The following is a 21,798-nucleotide window of genomic DNA, read 5'->3' on the forward strand; positions in this document are numbered from 1 at the left end:
GTACAAACGTAAGATGGTAGAAACCTTTGAAACCAATTAAGGAACACCGTAACATCGATCTTAGCGTCCATAAACCAAAGTTGCGGTGCCAAACAGGAAAAGGAAGTACCAAAATAAATCACACAAAAAACAAACAAACTACAAGTAGAACCTGTCACACGGAATGTCAGAAAAGAGCCAAGTACTAACAGGGGTCTCAAACACGTGGCCCGCGGGCCAAATGTGGCCCGCAGGACACTAGTTTGAGGCCCCCGCCTTGATATGAAAGTTTAATGTTAGTGCGGCCTGCGCAAGTTTGATATGGATGCTGTATGGTATCATGTACCCAGAAAAAATTATTACGTTTGATTAATGTTCATGTTAAAGGTTAAATAACTGTTAATAGTTATCCTCCCTATCCGTGTGGAAGTGGTAAGTTTTTGGCTAATTAAGTTTAAAGGAAATAACTTGGAGGCTACCGTTTAGGTCACTAGCTCTCTAGTTTGCGAGTTAGCATGTGTCTCAAGACCCTGCAGTTGCGCAATATGTTGTAAATAAAAAGAGTATAAATGTGACTATAGTCGTGTTTTGTCATGTCTACAGGGCTCTAATAATGCTTTGTTCATTTTAATCTGAAAAAAATAATTTGTCTACCCACCAACTATATGTGGTTTCTTAATTTTTAATTATTTGCCGTTTTATTATTATTATTATATTTATTTATTACTGATTGATTGATTTTCTTTATTCTTGATCTTATTTTGTGTACAAAAATAAAAAGTAAGATATTTGAGAACAGTGGAATGTTTTATCAGAGCTTTTCTTGTAGAAAATCGGAACCAAAGCCAAAGCAAAGTTTATTAATTTTTCTGTTTTTAATAAATGTGTTGTTTTTTTTTGGGAAAACCCGATGCGGCCCAGCTTCACCCAGACCCTAGCTCCAGTGGCCCCCAGGTAAATTGAGTTTGAGACCCCTGCTCTATATCATTTAAGAGTGCTGCTTTTAAGTCAAAGTGGGGTGGTGTTTGTCTTTTTGGTGACACCTAGTGGCCAAAATAATTCATTGACTTAAGTTTGTAGTACAGTTCGGCACAGAAATTGAATCGGATCCTCCGGCACAGGGCCGGTGACATTTTTTTTTTGTTCCATAACCCTCAGGATAGTTTAATGCTTTAATGCTTACCCCAAAATTTGGTTTACTCCCGTTTTCACTCCCTTTTTTGAAGCTCTATTTAGAATCTCCTTAAGATCCAACTGTGCAAAATGTAAATTCTTGTAATTTTTCAACTGGTCTTGCCAAAAGTTACCAGTAAATGTGCAAGCCATGATGACTTTCTGTTTTGATTTGGGTAGTTTAAGTCGACAACTGCTTACGTCAACGTTGGTCCCCCAGTCCAAGGGGCGTCAACATAATTTAATACACAGCATGGCGGTTCCAGATACTCCTTACTCTTTATTATATGCCAGTGAATCCCTTTTAAAAGGTATTAGGCAAAATGACAAGCTATTGTTGCTGTCTGGGTCTGATCATGTTGTCTCCCTGGGAAACAGAACTCTGTTATACGACACGTTTCATCCTCCTTTTTCCTCCTGTAAAGCCTATTGTTTTCTGTCACAAACGGAGGGGTGGCGCTGAGGCTGCAGCTCTGCCTCTGTTGGACTCCAGTCTAGAGTAGTAGGATATTGGAGACGTGTTGGCTGGGACTCCTAGGACAGGATGGTCTATAACCGAGTTAACAGTCAAAATATCCAAAGAACCGGATCGAAGCCCTGCAACGCAGCGCTCCCATGAAGATGTTTTCTCCACGTTTCCCCCATCTTGTTGCCCAAACTGAGAGTGAGTCAATGAAAGTGACACCTGTTTACAGAACAGGGTCTTGGCTGCAAATTGAGGACCCTATTTTCGTCATAGCGCAATAACAGGCACCCTAAGGTCTCTCTCAGGAAGGCGGCCACACACAAAGACTGACTTCATCACTTCAATCAAATGAACCAGTAACAACCGGTTGTGTATGTAAGTGAAACTTACAATATCAACATAGGCACCAGCTCTTCCCTAAAACAAATATCCAGTCATATCTTGTGTAATGTATGAACTCATAACTGTAAATAATTAATTCCCCAGTTATATAATGCCGGTAATGATGCAATTTGGAAAGCTGCAACATTTCTATGTGGCACAAACATCCGCATGAGAACAAAGTGCTAAGCGTGATACTAACGTGTAAATAGTGATGGGGGAAGGGGACAGCGAGACGAGTGAAAGCTACGGTAAGAGACGAGAGAAAGTAGTGATCGATACGGTTAATGAGGACAGCGAGACGAGTGAAAGTTACAAGGAAAGAAGATAGAAATGAGTGATAAATACGGATAAAGAGGACAGCGAGACGAGTGAACGTTACAAGGAAAGAAGATAGAAATGAGCGATAGATACGGATAAAGAGGACAGAGAGACGAGTGAACGTTACAAGAAAAGAAGATAGAAATGAGTGATAGATAAGAATAAAGAAACAGCGAGTGAAAGTTACGGGGGGAAGAGGACAGCGAGATGAGTGAAATCTACGGAAAGAGACGAGAGAAAGTAGTGATCGATACGGTTAATGAGGACAGCGAGACGAATGAAAGTTCCAAGGAATGGAGAGGGAAATGAGTGATAGATAAGAATAAAGAGAATAAAGAGGACAGCAAAGCGAATGAGAGTTACGGGAAAAGAAGGTGAGTGAATGTTATGGGAAAAGACGGTAGAACAAGCGATAGGTATGGATAAAGAGGACAGCGAAACAAGTGAAAGTTAGAGGGAAAGAAGAGAAATGAGAGATAGCGAGAGAGAGATAGCTAGCTAAATAGCTAGATAGATAGATCCCGTATAATAATAAACAATAAATAATAATGTGGAGAATAAATAGATGCCATCAAATATGAACAATGTACAGCATAAACAGTAATTTGTACAAATAATTGAAAGAAATGAGTGATAGGTAGAGATAAGGAGGACAGCGAGATGAGTGAAAGTTACGGGGAAAGAAGAGCCCTGAGATAAGTGAAAGTTACATGGAAAGAAGGTGGAAAGGAGTGGTAGATACAGATAAAGAGGACAGGGAGATGAGTGGAAGTTACGAGGAAAGAAGAAAAATATGCCCCCTATTCCCACCCCACCCCGCCCCACCCGCTTGATACTCCCACTCTCCGTCGGCGTGGCCGACCAGACCAGACCTCAACTTGAGGCGATGTTATGTATCTGGACCTATTTGAAACCCTCATTGGTCATTGTGACAGTTGTGAACCTCCTCCAGTGATCTCTGAACTTCATTCCTCTGTCTTGCCAAGCATCTGGGATACGAGGAAATCACAGCTTGCATTCCTGGTGTTTAGCGGTAATGTGCTGCAGCAGGAGTTGTGATTAGAGCATACAAGGAGACGAGCAAAAACAATAAACTTACCAGATGAACGTAAGGCACAAAGTAGCCATAAAGCGCCGCTGGGATGCCGAAAGCCCATATGCGATACCCCACAGACTTCCAAATGTTGAAATTGAAGATCTGGCTCACGGGCGGACAAAAACCACCGGTGCTTCTGGGCTTGACGGGCAGTAGGGGCTTGTAGGTGAAGCCTGCCAGCATGAGCACAAACATGAGGATGCAGAGGATGCGCATGGTGTTCTGCAGGCCCACTCTGTCCAGCAGCCCCGACAGCAAGAAGGGGAGCGTGATGGTGAAGATGCTGCTGCCGGCGGTAACGATGCCGTTCACCAGGCCCAGACGTTTCTTGAAGTAGTGGCCCAGGATGACCAAGCTGGGCTGGTAAGCAAAAGAGCAGCCGCAGGAAAACACAATGCCGTAGGTGAAGTACATGGGGCCCAGGGACCTGCAAGGAGATCAGTATGCAACATGATTACAGTGGAACACGTTCATGCCCACTAGCTGACTTGAAAAAGAGACTGTATTTTTGTGTAACGTCTGACTAAAATGTCCTGCATTCAAATTTTATTTCACTACTGGATGTCCACATAAATAAAATAAAAAAAAGTGTTCCAAAGTCCCGATTGGGTAAATAAATCCCAGTGGTAAGTCACATGACCGAGGAATTCCGCACCTTGCACTTTCAGCTGCACAAGACAAGAGTAAACGTGACAACGTTAAACAAACACTTGATAAGCGGGACGTATCTCATGACTTATTAATAACACTTCAAAGAAAGGCCGTTTCAATGTGCGGCCAATTTGAGACAATTCAAAAAGAAAACTACAAAAGAGATCATATAAATACTGTCCATTGAAGTGTATTAGAAACATTTTCTTCAGTAAAAATGGCGGAATTCACACATTTCCTGATCAAGTACCAGGCAGAAGACTTGGCCAACAGCATGACTCTTGGGGTCTCAAACTCAATTTACTTGGGGGGCCACTGGAGCTAGGGTCTGGGCGAGACTGGGCCGCATCAGGTTTTCCAAAAAAAAACAAAAAACGCATTTATTAAAAACAGAAAAATTAATAAACTTTGCCTTGGTTTGGATTTTCTACAAGAAAAGCTCTGATAAAACATTCCACTGTTCTCAAATATCTTACTTTTTAATTTTCTATACAAAATAAGATGAAACATAAATAAACAAACCAAGAATAAAGAAAATCAATCAATCAGTAATAAATAAATAAATATAATAATAACAATAAAACGGCAAATAATAAAGACTTAAGAAACCACATATAGTTGGTGAGGAGACAAATTATTTTTTTCAGATTAAAATGAACAAAGCATTATTAGAGCCCTGTAGACATGACAAAACACGACTACCGTCACATTTATACTCTTTTTATTTACAACATATTGCGCAACTGCAGGGTCTTGAGACACATGCTAACTCACAAACTAGAGAGCTAGTGACCTAAACGGTACCCTCCAAGTTATTTCCTTTAAATTTAAAAAGCCAAAAACTTACCACTTCCACACGGATAGGGAGAATAACTATTAACAGTTATTTAACCTCTAACATGAACATTAATCAAATGTAATAATTTTTTCTGGGTACATGATACCATACAGCACCCATATCAAACTTGCGCGGGCCGCACTAACATTAAACTTTCATATCAAGGTGGGGGACTCAAACTAGTGTCCTGCGGGCCACATTTGGCCCGCGGGCCGTGTGTTTGAGACCCCGTGCATGCGTGGGTTTCCTCCCACATTCCAAAAACATGCTAGGTTAATTGGCCACTCCAAATTGTCCATAGGTATGAATGTGAGTGTGAATGGTTGTTTGTCTATATGTGCCCTGTGATTGGCCAGCCACCAGTCCAGGGTGTACCCTGCCTCTCGCCGGAAGACAGCCGGGATAGGCTCCAGCACCCCCGCCACACTCGTGAAGATTAGCGGTAGAAAATGAATGAATGAAGAACTTCTGCATTGGGTTGGTTTTTGCCAACCCCCGCTTCAAAGGTTTTTTAGAGGTGAAGGCTCCGCTGCTTTATGAGGATCAGATATTCCTGCAGCGTTTACCATAACTACATATGTATAGATATGTATACCAGATACCAGGATATTATTAACAACATTCTCTCGTAATCTTACAAACGTTCACGTCACCTAAGGAGCACATGGAAAAGCGTCACCATCAAAACAACATTTATAGTCATTCCTTAGTATCACATAAATAGAAGAATGTGAGCTAAAAGCTAAATATAACCAATTTCAGGGAACATTTCAGGACAGCACTTAAATGAGCAAATGACGAGTCAGAGGCCAGCATATGCTATGAATAATGTCATAAAATCACACGCTAATGCAACAAAATTGGACTAACTTGAAAGCTAACATTTACCTGTTCAAACGCTGGAAGTATCACTCCTCTACCGCTAAAGCTCTCCAAAAAGGAACTTTAACCCAGTGACGTGATCAACCATTAAAAGTGTCCGTGTACCTATTTATCTAAATTTTTTTTATAAATTTTTATTGTATTTTTCTGGTTGAGGACATGACCTGCCTCATGTCTGACTCATGAATGGATTTGTCTATGTTTAGTACTCCGCCTCTCGCCCGAAGACAGCTGGGATAGGCTCCAGCAACCAAATTTGTGTTGTATACAGCATTTTTATATAGAAAAAAAATATGTTGCGGATATCAAATAGTTCCGCTGATATCCCCAGATTTTAGTTTTTGCATTGTTTACGTCATAAAACAGCATATTGTGGCGATCACAAGTCCGTGAGAACCAGGTAGCTCTTTATTTGACAAGAGCCGATCCCGAGCGAGAGTCCTGACTCAATGCAACAATCTGACTCACAGGGTTGTTGTGTGATGATTTTAGCATTCTTTGTAAAATGACGCCGTGAGTCAGACTGTTATTGAGTAATGACCTCCTGTGACCTCTCGTTTAAGCTCATTGTGAGTTTTCTCATCGCTCGTGATTGGCTCCATTCAAAGAAAGAGCTATCGTTTCCTCACGGCACAGCGGCACAGTATTTCAATTAGAACAAAAATTTGTATAAAAAGACAAAAAAAAGCTGTTAACATGACTTCATTCATTCATTTTCTACTGCTTTTCCTCATGAGGGTCACGGGGGTTGCTGGAGCCTATCCTGCTGGTGGCCAGCCAATCACAGGGCACATATAGACAAACAACCATTCACACTCACATTCATACCTATGGGCAATTTGGAGTGGCCAATTAACCTAGCATGTTTTTGGAATGTGGGAGAAAACCGGAGTACCCGGAGAAAACCCACGCATGCACGGGGAAACTCCACACAGAGAGATGGCAGAGGGTGGAATTGAACCCTAGTCTCCTAGCTGTGAGGTCTGCGCGCTAACCACTAGACCTACACTATCATATAATACAGAAATATTTTGACCATCTGTCTAACTATCTTTCAGTTGATTAAAAAAGGATGCAGCCATGCTAAAATGGTCTCTCACTAAACTAAGTTCAACCTCAGGGCCGTTTAGTGATTGTGTCACTTATAAGCTTTTTCTCCTTACGTGACAAAAGAGCTGGCCAGGAGGCCCACCAGGCCGACGGCGGCGCCTCCGACGGCGGTGATCCTGCATCCGAGGATATCGGTAAAGACGCTGACAATGGGCGAGCAGAAGAAGATCATCCCCATGGAGAGGGAGCCCACCCACGCTGCAAAACAGAAATGAAAAAAAACAGTCAGTCAGTCAGGAGGTTTGAATGCTGTATTAGAGCACTGTATCCACACACACACACACAAGGACTGTACTGTCAGTATACTGTATAAACACAATCAATACACTCGATTTACTATAGCAACCAGGCGGCAGATATCATCATGCGGTAGCCTTTTTTAGCCATTGTTCATCAATCATCCTGATGATGTTGTTTATGTTTCATTTTTTGCTTTATCATTTTCATAAGAGCAGGAAGACACACTTTAAGGACAGGAAGGAGTGATCAGGAAAAGACTAAGTACACAAGTTGCTAGGAAGATACCACACTATTTCCCATACATTCACTCACGTCGATGCATACGATGTCGCAAAATGTTTTCTAGCCTGAATCTAATCAATACGTTGCTAAAATGTACAGCTTGCTAACATATTTTTTCCTTGAGCGTCGAGTCAGTCCTTGAATGCATCATAGCACAGATGCTTGCTGCTAAACAAGGAGGTGCCGCTGCAATGTGGAAGTGGTTTGGTTTTGACGGAGCAGATGTGCAGCAAGAAACCATAACATGCAAAGTTTGACGGCGACGGTAAAAGGCGGCAACATGACAAGTTTGTTGGACCATAATAAATGTTACAAATTTTGTTACAAATAAATGTGGATTTAATTACAGATTATATTGTTATGGTCCATATGGCCCAAACCCACTCACAATAGGAATGACGACCTTGATAGTAAACGCTATGGGTGTGATGAGGGTAGAAAAGCAATCTGTGTCTGGTTATTGTGCTTGTCAGGGTGGGGGAATTGATATTTTGCTAACAACGATGTTAGAATATATAGTCACTGGACACGCCGTGTGCAAATCATTTTCACATTCACACTCTAATTTCCACTTGCATACGCGAGTGAAATGCTGCACGGGAGGCTGTCTTAAAGGGGGGTGGAGTAGTTCCTTCACAGAGTTGGACATTGTATTGGACAAAATACCTTGCCTTTGTCCTGAACTCCACCAAGGCTTTGCCATCGGAAAAAAAAAATATTTGCAGATGATATTGAGCAAACATTACTGGCAGTTAGAGTGGTTTGCAATCCAGGAAATACTTGAAACACTGGATGCTATCTGGACAGAGAAGTCGCAAAGACAAGGGTGGCAAAAATGTGGTCCAAAACATTTTGTGATGCAAAAAAAACATCAACAGTCCTTTTAAATGAAAAAAGTTTGTCATAAGGACACAAAAAAATAGGACAAAAAATGTAATTTTAGTAGCATAAAGTTTAAAAATGTTAAAAGAAGTAACAATTAATCGACAAATCTATGATTAATCCTTCCATTTTCTACGCCACTCTGCCTCATTTGGGTATGCAGGAGCCTATCCAGGCCATCTTTGGGTGAGAGGGGGGCTTTTCATTTTTCAGTGGTCCCTTGTGGGAAAAGGTTCTGGACACCCCTGCGATATGAGGTCACCCACAGGCAGACATGTTCTGACACACACTGAGCTTGCACGACACGTGAGAGCCAACAATAAGACAGAGAAGAGAGAAACAAGCACAGCAGCGAGCCATTTAACCATATTAGATGATGGCTGCCAACGCCTGTTTGCCTGCAGCTTTCTTCAGCCCCCTGATTTTACACCTTCTATGTGTGCCAGACACCAGCAAACGTGTTACAATGACAAGTGCAGGCCTGCATATACACAACAAAGGAAAGGAGAGTTAAAACTCCCCCGGACTAAACAAGAGGAGTAGCTGTAATGTTTGTTTTTCACCTGAGTAAGAGGACAGCAGTGTGTCAGGTTACTGTTATTGCTGGATCAATCACTCTCATATTGGAAACTGGTACAGTCACAGAGAAAGGCATCTCGGTGCGGAGTTTCCCCGTGCATGGGTGGGTTTTCTCCGGGTACTCAGGTTTCCTCCCACATTCCAAAAAACATGCATTTTATGTTCATTGGTGGCTCCAAATGCCGCAATGACATCTCTTTTTCAGATGTTTTTTTAAAACATTTTTGCTGATTTTTTTTTTACAAAAGGCAACGGTTAATATGCGTAACTGGCGAGGAGCTAGTTACTCGCCTATGCTTATTACATTCATTTTGTGTGTTTGCGTCTTTGTCAAAACTGATGTTCCTGTGGGTACACAAGAGCCCCGCTTTTCCAGAAGTCGGAAGTTTTCAGAAGAACCGAAAGTCTTTCTATGCACCCGACAGTGGCCGAAATCGCCATTTTATCAATTCCGATAAACCGGAACTCTTTGTATGCGCTCGGGGGTGTGACCAGCCACAGCAGAGTATGCGTGCCAGTTGGCGGGCCGTGGGTGGAATACATTAAAACAGACCGTTTTCACAGGAACCACAAAATCCAAATAAATTACAGCTGAATAGGTGCAGATTCTGGAAGAACTACAACGCTTTCTGTGCTGGTTATTGTGTGTGGCTGCTCTATAGGAGTCCACAACTCAATACAATGGGGCACAATAGCACAATAGGTCCACTTTAATTTGTCAAATAACAAATATGTTTTTCAATTATAGCATGAGACACGACTAGGCTAGGCCAAGGGGACTCGGATGGATGCTGCTCATTTCAAGCACTGGAGTCAAGGAGATTTCAAGTAAATGTGGTAGCCGGTTCTCCCTCTCATGTGTGGATATCATCCTGCTTGAAGCTACATCGTGTCATAAATAGCCATGCACAATCCCTCAAAGACAACAGGAAATTGCTGTTATTGTTTCATTTGTTGGTACTCCTGCAAAAGTCATTTACAGGAGGCTGCAGACAAAGAGGAATTCTAAAAAAAAAAAAAAAAAAAGAATCAACGCAAGGAGCGCTTCCGTCGAAATGACATCCAGCATTCACCGCCAGCCTGACTTGAAGTCATGGACCACTTTCTTGGAATCGCTAGAAATCCTTCAATGTGAACCTGCGAAACCTCACGGGAACGCACCAACTGCAGCCTTCTACAATTTGCACTTCTAATTTTATGACGTCATTATATCATGGTTTATCAAAAATATATTAATTGATGATGATTTATAGTTTTTTTTATCTATTTATTTATGTATATTTAATAATAATAATTATTATTGTTTTGAAAATAAGCATATGTTACTTTTTTATTTTTTGCATAATTTAAGCATTTTCAAGGTTAAAAATGTTTAAATCAACTAAAATAGAAATTTAAGGCTTTATTTATTTATTTTTTATTTATATTTAATAATTATTATATTATTATTTTGAAAACAAGGATATGTTACTTATTTTTTGCATAATTTAAGCAGAAGATTAAAAATGTTTACCCCAACTAAGATAGAAATTTAAGGCTTTATTTATTTACATTTAATAATTATTATTATTATTTAGAAAATAAGCAAATTTTACTTATTTTTTGCTCAATTGAAGCATTTATGGTTACAAATGTTTAAATCAACTAAAATAGAAATTTAAGGCTTTATTTATTTATATTTAATAATAATAATAATTATTATTATTATTTTGAAAATAAGCAAATTTTACTTATTTTTTGCTCAATTTAAGCATTTTCAAGGTTAAAATTGGTTAAATCAACTAAAATAGAAATTGAAGGCTTTCAGAAGATGCATTCCAAAATGCAGTATCCTTCCCCTCGCTCCACCCTATAAATATTCCATTCTCTTTTAGAAAAAAATAAAACATAATCTTCAGTCTTAATCAAGCTGCACTGACGGGAGTCCAGCGGTTAGAGGAGCCGGGTTGGTGCCTTTGGGGAGAGATCTCACGTGCACCATGATGACAGACAGTAAACATGGTTTATCCCATCTTTTCCGCTGTCGGCGCTTCACTCCCGCTATGCGGCCTCTCCTCCTTCTCCGTAGGGATCTTCGGTTGCTTGGCATAGCGAAGGGTTGTGTGGCTCAAAGCTAACGGCTAGTCCCGAGTGTAAACAATGGAGCCTTGAATGAATGAGTCTCCGGCAACATGCAAGATAAGAGCTGCATACTTTTTTAAGGAGTCGGTATGGCACAAAAAAATAAAATAAAATATAAGAAAGTAGGAATAAAGCACGATTAAACACTAAAAATTTACTTTGCTTTGTATACACCTCATTCCGAAAGAAAAGTGCCAATCCAAATGAACATATAATAGGATTCCGATGGGTGGAATATTCCTTTCCCCAATCCGATTGAGGTATCTTTTACCCGCTCAAACGGAAAGTTGTCAGACTGCGTTCTTCTTCGTGGTGTTTTTCTTCTTCTGTTGTTTATTGGCGGTTGGCAAGCAGCTTTCGTGTGCATTAGCGCCATCTGTGGAACAGAATCTAAACCCTTCTATACTTCATCTCAATCAGTTTTTCTTTCAAAAGAAAATACATATCTATATAAAACATATAAAATATTAGCAAGATTGAATTTGACCTTTTCCTGTTTCAATTTATCCCGGGTGAGTTCTTTCAGCGCATGCTCAGATATGACGTAACACGCAGCTCCAGATGTTCTTTGGTTTTAAAAATGGAGGCGAGCAATCGGCAATGGACTGCCGCGAAAAGTTTGTTTTTGATCCAAACTAAATTTCAAGACTGGGTGAAGGAAAAACTGGCAATATGGAGTTATTCCAACAAGTTCAAAGAATATCACGTGATGTTGATGTTTACGTTTTACTGGGCATGCCCCATTGACTATTCTGTTTGATTATAGCGGCGCATGTAGACAAGAGATTGGAATATTCCTTTCTATGGATACCATTGTTTTCGGAAAAGTCATTCGGAAAGAGATAAATTCCTTATGTAAACGCGGCTAATGTTGCCCAAGTAGAAAACCGACTCCTTCCTAATGACTTAGCTTCATTTTTGTAAGACAGTCACACAAAGTGGTCAGCGGAGTGTATTTAGCGAGCTATCGATTAACTAAAGCTAATGGAAACAAGTCATTGGTTTGTATCGCTGAGGTGCGAAAGAACGTCTCCCTACTTGGTTAAATAAACAACCCGTGTCTGTTGCGGCACATTCTCGGAATCCGTCTGCTCGGGATCAAATCCATTAGCAACATGGGAGATATGAAGACAGGCGCTTCTTAAAATTCCAACCAATTTCTACGTGAAAAGCCTGCAAAACGTCTGCCTGACTCAGATTGGAGTATAGACACAGCGAAGAGGGAAAGGTGTTAATAAATCATCCCGCCGACAGAGCACAAACAGAACCAGATGTTCTGCATCCAGAACGTGGAGTCATGAAGACCTGGCGCGGGTTTACATTTTGGAAGAGATAGTTGAACAAATGGGTGCAAATAGAAAACAGTTATTGCTCCTCGGCTTATGGAGCTTACACGTTCTGCTGTTCGATGATACTGTAATATCCTGGCATTTAGCCTCAAGTCTTCTTTGCAGTCCAGCTAGAAAAACGACAAAGCTTGCAACGTTATTAACATCCTGCGCTGTAAATGTTTCCACTTGCACGTATTTTTTGGGGCAGTTGTACTTCTTGTATTTGGGATTTCCTCCCTCCCTACCTTCTTCCTTCCTCTTCTTTAGAAAGTCGTCTAAGACTGACGTTAAGGTGAAATGATGCATCCTAAAGCAAGCCCTTTGTTTCATGTACTATATCCCAAACCAGGGTTGTCTTTTCAGGTCAGTTGTGGTCCGCCGCTGGTTGTTAATTTGTCAGTGGCGTATTTTGGAAAGTTGTTGAAGAATTAGACCATGTTGGCAGGGACGCCATGATAGATGTTTTCCTAGTCAAACCATCGCTGATTGGTTGATCGCGAACAAGAACGGGTGTGGGTAAAACGCGGACCGTGGACTGCGGACCGCGGTCTAAATAAAAGATTCTGTTTGCAAATTACCACCAGAATTACGCAGTCCGTGTTTTACCAACACCCAACAAGAACCGCTTTTAAAAAAAACTTCACAGTATGGCATGCCAAAGTGCACTTCCCAACGGGAATATCACTGATTGGATTTACTTTTACTATTTTGTTTTAACTTGCCCCGGGCCATCGGTACATCGTTATTGTCCAGCCCTGTAATTACGAGAAGCAATGGAAAAAAAAATGCTGTAATATTACGAGAACAACATGAAAATATTAAAGAGAAGCCAAAGAAGTTCATGAGATGTTTTTTTCTCATGGTTTCCTCTCCGTTCAAACTTCTAACCTTCAACACGGTGAGACCTTTACGATTCATTGTGGTCTGACCAGCAGGTATTTCCTTACAGCAAATTGCACCCCAAACCCCAAGCTCCGTCCTAACCCGACCAGGGGCCTCCCGGTGCTGCAGACACACATCTGGCCGTTAGTGGACCGAATCGAATGGCAAGCTTTCCTGCACTGAATGTCTCCAGCAGCTGGAAGCCATTTATAGTAGCCTGCTTCTTTTCTTTTTTTAAGTTCTACTGCTGCTCTACTGGAGGCAATAGCGGGGGCCACGCTAGAACAGCAATTTCCATATGCTTACTAGACAAGTTCCAATGTATCTCCCCCCTCTCTGTGTTTTTTGGCCTCCCAAAGCAGGAAGTGAAAACCTGCGACTGATGACACAGCATGGAATTGGAGGAAGTGTACAGCACAATGTCATTTATGTGCATAAAAGTTGCACGCTTGGTACTGGTTCTGGCGACCAAAGATCCATATGTGAAATATTAAATAGGGATGCTGTGGGCTGCGTTAGAGGCACAGGAAGTGGGTGGTGTGGGTGTACTCAGAAGTGATTGGGAGGTTACTGTACTGAGCCCCCCTTATGAAATAAGTAAAAAGACGCCAGCAAAACGGCATTTCTTTACTCAATAAATACTCTACAAAGCCCTAATGAGAATAAGCGGCATAGAAAATGGATGGATGGTTAATGCAATAAGAATATATTTACAGTACAATGGATCACAGTGGGGCTGCACGGCGGATGAGTGGCTAGCGAGCAGACCTCACAGCTAGGAGACCAGGGTTCAATTCCACCCATCTCTGTGTGGAGTTTGCATGTTTTCCCCGTGCATGTGTGAGTTTTCTCCGGGTACTCCGGTTTCCTCCCACATTCCAAAAACATGCTAGCAGGGCTCGACAATAACGATGTACCGATGGCCCGGGGCAAGTTCAAACAAAATTCGGGCAAGTAAATCCAATCATTAATATTCCCGTCGGGCAAGTGCACTTTAGCATGCCGTACTGGCAAGAGTTTTTTTTAAGCGGTTCTTGTTGGGTGTTGGTAAAACACGGACTGCGTAATTCCGGTGGTAATTTGCAAACCAATCCTTGCAAATCTTGAAATGGACCAATCAGAATCGTTTATTTAGACCGCGGTCCGTAATCCACAATCCGCGTTTTACCCACACCCGTTCTTGTTCGCGATCAACCAATCAGCGATCGTTTTACTAGGAAAACATCTATCATGGCGTCCCTGCCAACATCGTCTAATTCTTCAACAACTTCTGAAGGAAAACAGCAAAAAGTGATGAACCAGTGCCTCCTAAACAAGTATTTTATTAGCGGCAGCAAATCAAATGATGGCACAGGTGAGTGAATCACATTGCTGTGACAATTTGAAGCGGTCACAATGAAACACCACCCATTAGATCCAATACCAAGTGCTGATTTTGCACAAGCTGCAAAACCTAGCGGTTCAATTTCTCTGTGTATTTTTCTCACCTTTGCTTCACAAATTATTGTTTGACCATTGAGCATTTTTTTCTGGATTAAAAACACTTTACTAGTACACAAATGTGTCTATTCAATGTTTAATTGTGGTGCACAACTTATAAATATCACTGCTTACTACGACTACGATGTGTAAGGTAGCATGTCTGAAAATTGTGGAGATGTATTTAACATACATCCTCCAAATACAATGCATCAGTACTATTATCTGATGAATTATCAGCATATATTGATATATGATATCATTATGGCACTTTTCATTTTACATGGGGCAAGTTCGGGCAAGTAGTTCTCACCTTAAGGATTCCCCATGGGCAAGTAATTTTTGTTTTTAACGTAGAGCCCTGGCTAGGTTAATTGGCCACTCCAAATTGTCCATAGGTATGAATGTGAGTGTGAATGGTTGTTTGTCTATATGTGCCCTGTGATTGGCTGGCCACCAGTCCAGGGTGTACCCCGCCTCTCACCCGAAGACAGCTGGGATAGGCTCCAGCACCCCCCGCGACCCTCGTGAGGAAAAGCTTTTTATTTGAATTAAATTACAGATAGGCAATGCTAACTAGTAATCTGGTTGAAATGCTATTGAATCAACAAACAGAAATATGAATGAATCCTATAATGATAATACGTAAGTATTCAAAATGTGTTTACCGGTAAACTTTGTGACAATATGGCATATTGATGTACGTTTTCTGGCCTTTACAGGTCAGTTTTTTGGTTTTGCACCTAAAGAAAGTCTCATTTTGTTTCCTTTAAAAAAACAAAAACACTTAAGTAAACCTAAGAACTTAAGTAAGAGCTGTAGTTGTTTTGTCATTTATTTAAATGTAATCTTTGTTTGCCTCCTTCATTGACACCAGTTAGACTCCCTGAAGAACTGTTTGTTCTGCCTGCAGTCATTAATAATGGTAAAAATAACCACTAGTTACACTATGCACAACGGCAATCTATCAAACACTTGATTATCTAAAACAAAGTTCATTACTGAGTGACATGTTTTATTTTTTTTTAAATTTATTATTGCTCTTTAACCAAATGTGTTTTTTGCCAATTACTCGATTAATCGACAAAAAATTAAATTCACATTATATATTATGAGGAGCAAGCCAGATGCCAAAAATAGACATTTTTATGTGCGTATCACTTACTTTCGTGGAGTTATGGTTGATTGATTGATTACTTGGAGTGGAGAAATTTGAACTTTGACTTCTACTGCTTAGACGTGGGAGGTGGAGTATATATATATACTACAGCTTAGATTGGCGAGAGAGACATAGTTCACCCCCCAAACTGGTTGCCACCTACTGACAACTTATACTCTCTGATCAGGCCGAGTCCACCCAGTAAACCCGCAGAACAATCACAATCAATTTACTCAGGATAGGAGTACCTCAAGGCTCTGTCATAGGTCCCTTTAATAGTTTTACCAGTATATATATATATATATATATATATATATATATATACTGGTAAAACTATTAAAGGGACCTATGAGGAGGAGGATGAAGCGACTACAGTGTTTCAGCTGAGCGGCGGCCCAGATGCAGTCCACGTGCTGCGTGCTGAGTCGGCCTTCTGCAGCCAGGAAGTTAAGGATCACTTGGCACTGTTTAATTATCTCAATGTGCAAATTAGGTCCATAAATTTGCTCAACCATATATATATATATATATATATATATATATATATATATATATATATATATATATATATATATATATATATATATATATATATATATATATATATATATATATATATATATATATATATATATATATATATATATATATATATATATGGTCGAGTGGTTAGCGCGCAGACCTCACAGCTAGGAGACCAGGGTTCAATTCCACCCTCTGACATCTGTGTGGAGTTTGCATGTTCTCCCCGTGCATGTGTGGGTTTTCTCCGGGTACTCCGGTTTCCTCCCACATTCCAAAAACATGCTAGGTTAATTAGCCACTCCAAATTGTCCATAGGTATGAATGTGAGTGTGAATGGTTGTTTGTCTATATGTGCCCTGTGATTGGCTGGCCACCAGTTCAGGGTGTACCCCGCTTCTCGCCCAAAGAAAGACAGCTGGGATAGGCTCCAGCACCCCCACGACCGTCATGAGGATAAGCAGTAGAAAATGAATGAATGAATGAATAACACCCAGGTTGTAAACTACAATTATTCTCCATAAAATGTAAATATTAATGCTAATTAAATGAATCCTTTGTGTGTCCAGAACAGATGGAATGAAGTTCCAAGTGGCTTAAGAAGGCGGCTTGCTGGTACAACCTCCATGGCCTCAGGTTGTGTCCTAATGATATGTGTCATGTGCAGGAGGCCAAACAATCAGCTCTCTTGTAGCCGCTCAAGTGGCGGTCGATTTCGATGTGTTTGCCGTCTCTGCGCTTTGTCTCTCAACAACTTTCACAGAAAACCCCCAGCTCACGTGGGCTCGAGTTCAAGCACTTTGTCAGTCATTAACTTCACCGGATCCACGTCAAGCTGTTTTATCACAACCCTAAGCTGAGCAGCTGTTAAGAGTCCCACCGTTACGCAGCTTTATCATTTTCGGAAGATAGCATTTATGATTTTGGGGCATGTTGAAGTTGCATTAAGGACATACACAACTCTTAATTCTGAAAACAGACTCTTGTAACTTACATCCTTTCTTTGGTTGAACTTTCTTTTTTTACAACACTTGTACTTTATGAGTTTTATCACACTTGTACTGTATGGGTTTTATCACCTGTGATACTATTACACTCAGCAAAAGCAATTAGGGGAAATAAACCAAAGTCCAACAGGGTTTTTCTGTGTATTTACAAGGTCGGCATTACGGAGACCTTAAAGGATAACTGCACTTTTTGGGCTCCAGCACCCCAGCGACCCTCGTGAGGATAAGCGGGGTGAGACTGGGCCGCATCAGGTTTTGCAAAAAAACCCCACATTTATTAAAAACACTAAGGATAGGAGTACCTCAAGGCTCTGTCATTGGTCCCTTTAATAGTTTTCCCAGTATATATATATATATATATAATATATATATATATATATATATATATATATATATATATCTGCAGGATATATGTCTGCAGGAAGTTGACAAAGGGGTGTTTTTGGAGAGTCTGACTCCAGCTCTTGATGCCTTCGGCCTGGATGGTGTTTTTAAGGTTAAAGATAATCATATATCATATATCATATGATATATCATATGATTCATATCATCATATGATTATCATATAATCATATATCAATAATATATATATATATATATATATATATATATATATATATATATACACACACACACACTCCCACATTCCAAAAACATGCTAGGTTAGTTGGCCACTCCAAATTGTCCAAAGTTATGAATGTGAGTGTGAATGGTTGTTTGTCTATATGTGCCCTGTGATTGGCTGTCCAGTCCAGGTGTACCCCGCTTCTTGCTTCATATTAATTTGGTCCACCGAAAAGCGTATTGATTAATCAAAACAACAAACTTCAGATGAATCGACTAACATTAGTTGGAGTCCTAATGGATTCAAGCGTGAATAGAATGTGTTGTGGTTTATTTTTTAATATATTATAATCACAGTGCAGGTGAGGTGAAGGCAAACAGCGCGTATGCAGTACTGATAATACTATACGTTAACCCCATCGGGTCATACTGAAGTCCACGTACTGCATGTGCAGCTCACTTTGTTGATCTTGCAGGTCATCTTCAAAAACATCCTGGCTGCCGCACACACACCGCATTGCCGTGACGGTGATACTGAAACAATATTTTCCCCATCTCCGTCCAGTCAGTGTGTCAGTTTTCCAGGCCCAAAACATCGGCGTCACGCAGCTCGCCTCGCTTCATGTTTTTATTCCGACCAAGCGAAAGTAATACTCGGAAAACAAATCAGGTGACTAAATGTGAATCGTGAATGTCAAACATGAGTCAAACATGAACGGCGAGCGCTGTGGTGTGAAAGCCTCGGTGCCATCCAAAGGTCTTTGCTGACATATATAGACAGGCCGATGGCAGCTTGTGTGGACAGCAGCAGCGCACGCATTCCCACACGGAGGGAACAGAGTTCGCTACACGCACATGAAGGCCACTGACCTTGACAGGGCAGGACGGTGTATGGCCTGAGCCACTCCACCCCAGTGTTAGACATCGCCATTGGCTGGTTAGGATTCCCAATTTTGACAACACAAGCCATGTGAGGAAGGAACTGCCGATGGCAGAAAGCTACTTCTGTTTGCTGTTCTACATAACAGTACCAGGACAGAACATGTTTATTAACCCTTTAAAAGTGCATTGGTTGACTGTTTGCTTTAAGATTTTATTGTTTGTTTTTAAGGCGTTGAATGGGCCGGCCCCCCAAATACAGCTCGGACCTCATCCAAATTTACTCTCCAGCGCGGTCACTGAGGTCCGAGGGCCAGCTCCAACTTGTGGTGCCCAAGACGAGACTTAAGACCAAGGGAGACCGAGCCTTTTCTGTGGTTGGCCCCAAGCTCCCAAGTAAAAAAGGCCCCCCCAACATCGAAAGCTTTAAGTCTTGTCTTAAAACCCACTTTTATTCTCTGGCTTTTAACTCGGAGTGAGTCGTATGGTCCTGTGTCTTTTAGTTCATTCATTCATTCATTTTCTACTGCTTTTTCCTCACAAGGGTTGCGGGGGTGCTGGAGCCTATCCCAGAGGCGGGGTACACCCTGGACTGGTGGCCAGCCAATCACAGGGCACATATAGACAAACAACCATTCACACTCACATTCATACCTATGGACAATTTGGAGTCGCTAATTAACCTAGCATGTTTTTGGAATGTGGGAGGAAACCGGAGTACCCGGAGAAAACGCACGCATGCACGGGGAGAACATGCAAACTCCACAAAGAGATGGCCGAGGGTGGAATTGAACCCTGGTCTCCTAGCTGTGAGGTCTGCGCGCTAACCACTGGACCACTTTATATTTTTTATTATTATTTTTTCTTTTATTTTTGTTTAGTTTAGTTTAGCACACTAAGTGATTGTGTGCGCGCGACTCGGGCTTCATGAGTATATTTTCACCACATTGTGTTTTAATGGCTTTAAAGGCTTTAATGTAAGGAACGTTCACAGTGCCAGATTGTCACAGCCGGGGCCGTGCGTTTATTAAATGGAACACCAATATAAATGAAATCTTCAAGACGAAACAGTCTTAGTTCACAAAGTAATCCTTCAGATTTACGTATTTGTTGATATGATGCACACAGAGCAAGGAACAACCTTTTAACAAAGTACTACCTTTTTATGCAACACTGGTTGTTGGTTGGAGAATCACCGCCATACAGACTGTTTTGAAATAAGAACTTCCCGGCATGTTCTTGGGTCATGACCTCACCTGTGTTTACACTTTATCTAAAGACAGCAGTTTCCCCCTGCAGGAAGCCATCCTTGTGCTGTCACCATTTGCCTATGCTGTACTTAAGTGGCAGAAAGAATCACAAACACCAACTTGTACATGACCAGTCTTGTTCTATCCGTGGTTCTATCTTCACTGTCAAACCTAGTTTTACATATGGGGCTTATTTCCCTGTTTGTGCTCGACTCCGCCGGTTGGTAGGCGGTGACATGTTGTTGATTGGGATTACTCGGGAAACAAACATAAATCAAAAGTTAAAAACTCAACATGAGAAACAAACATTGTTTTCGAGTACCAGAAAAAATGTAACTGTTTCCTGGCTGTCCTTTTCTGGAAAGAATTTCCGATACCGCCAGGGCCAGTATTGGCGACACTCGGCCATCTCTGTGTGGAGTTTGCATGTTCTCCCCGTGCATGCGTGGGTTTTCTCCGGGTACTCCCGTTTCCTCCCACATTCCAAAAACATGCTAGGTTAATTAGCCACTCCAAATTGTCCATAGGTATGAATGTGAGTGTGAATGGTTGTTTGTCTATATGTGCCCTGTGATTGGCTGGCCACCAGTCCAAGGTGTACCCCGCCTCTCGCCCCAAGACAGCTGGGATAGGCTCCAGCACCCCCCGCGACCCTCGTGAGGATAAGCGGTACAAAATGAATGAATGAAAACTTAAACTATATTAGGAAAGCAGGAAGTGAACAAATGTAACAGTTACTGATTGTAAAAGTACCAGATGGAGGGGTAGGATTTAATAAGCTTTGCTTCTTCCTACTCCTTTTGGACATGTGGAACTGGGAACTGATTATGGGATGCATTCAATTGTAATATGATGCATGTTCAAATATATATATTAAAATAAATAAAACCATTACCATTACTATGTTTCACGTGGAAAGCATCGGTATCAGCAACATTCTCCCTGCATTGACCAGGTATCGAATCGACAGCAAAAATGCCAGTATCGCCCCACTGGTGTAACGATACACTACAACACATTTGTCACTAGTCGCAGTTAGCTAACTGTGCTAATCGTTTCACAATTAACGTAAAAAGGTGAAATAAAACATTTTTTTCACCGCCAGTCCCCGAATGACGCTTGCTGTCACTTTAAAAAAAAGTCACTATAAAGCATAGCCTTACTTTCATGTAATGCTGCTTCCACAAAGGTTCTTCAGATATCGAATTCAAAGTTGTGTCAATTGAATATGAATCGTGTGCCCCAGCGGGGCGGCTCACCTGTCCTGAAGCGGAGGTCATCGTCGTCCTCGGAACCAAACTCCCGCAGCAGAGAGAGGAAGAGAATACCGAAGGCGTTCTGGATCCCGAACACCGAACCATTACACCACATGGCGGACAGCATGACCAGCCAGCCCCATCCGCCCTCCGGGTGCACAAAGGTGGGCTCCTCCGCCCCGGGAGCCGCGCTTTGCTCCGGCACTGTCACCTTGGTGTCCCCGTTCTCCTTCTTCTCTTCCACCGGAGCCCCGGCGGGGACCGCATCCTTGTCCGCCGTGTCGCTTTCTACCATTTTAGTCCCTTCTGTCATGGTCGAGTTCTGAATGAAAAGTTGGAAGGAAGGTAATGTCAAGGTGCTACGTGTTGAAACGTGGGTTTCGGCTGAGAAGAAGAAGAAGAAGAGTATCCGTGCGTGTCGTGATGTTTAGCATCTATTCCAAGTGTCAAGAAGCTGCTTTAGCAAAA

General features: G+C 41.4%; 1 protein-coding gene across 1 annotated transcript in view; it reads right to left on the reverse strand.

The window, feature by feature from the left end:
- Positions 1-21,792, reverse strand: part of slc16a10 (solute carrier family 16 member 10) — a 28,332-nt gene extending 6,540 nt beyond the window's left edge. The window contains exons 1-3 of the mRNA XM_058072318.1: positions 21,334-21,792; positions 6,951-7,095; positions 3,420-3,843 (exon numbers count right to left, since the gene is read on the reverse strand). Coding sequence (XP_057928301.1) covers positions 3,420-3,843; positions 6,951-7,095; positions 21,334-21,643 — 879 coding nt within the window. The 5' untranslated portion in view covers positions 21,644-21,792. The remainder of the gene's footprint in view (positions 1-3,419; positions 3,844-6,950; positions 7,096-21,333) is intronic.
- Positions 21,793-21,798: the final 6 nt, after the last annotated feature.

The sequence above is a fragment of the Doryrhamphus excisus genome, chromosome 1 (genome assembly GCF_030265055.1).
Source record: "Doryrhamphus excisus isolate RoL2022-K1 chromosome 1, RoL_Dexc_1.0, whole genome shotgun sequence".
NCBI classification, from domain to species: domain Eukaryota; kingdom Metazoa; phylum Chordata; class Actinopteri; order Syngnathiformes; family Syngnathidae; genus Doryrhamphus; species Doryrhamphus excisus.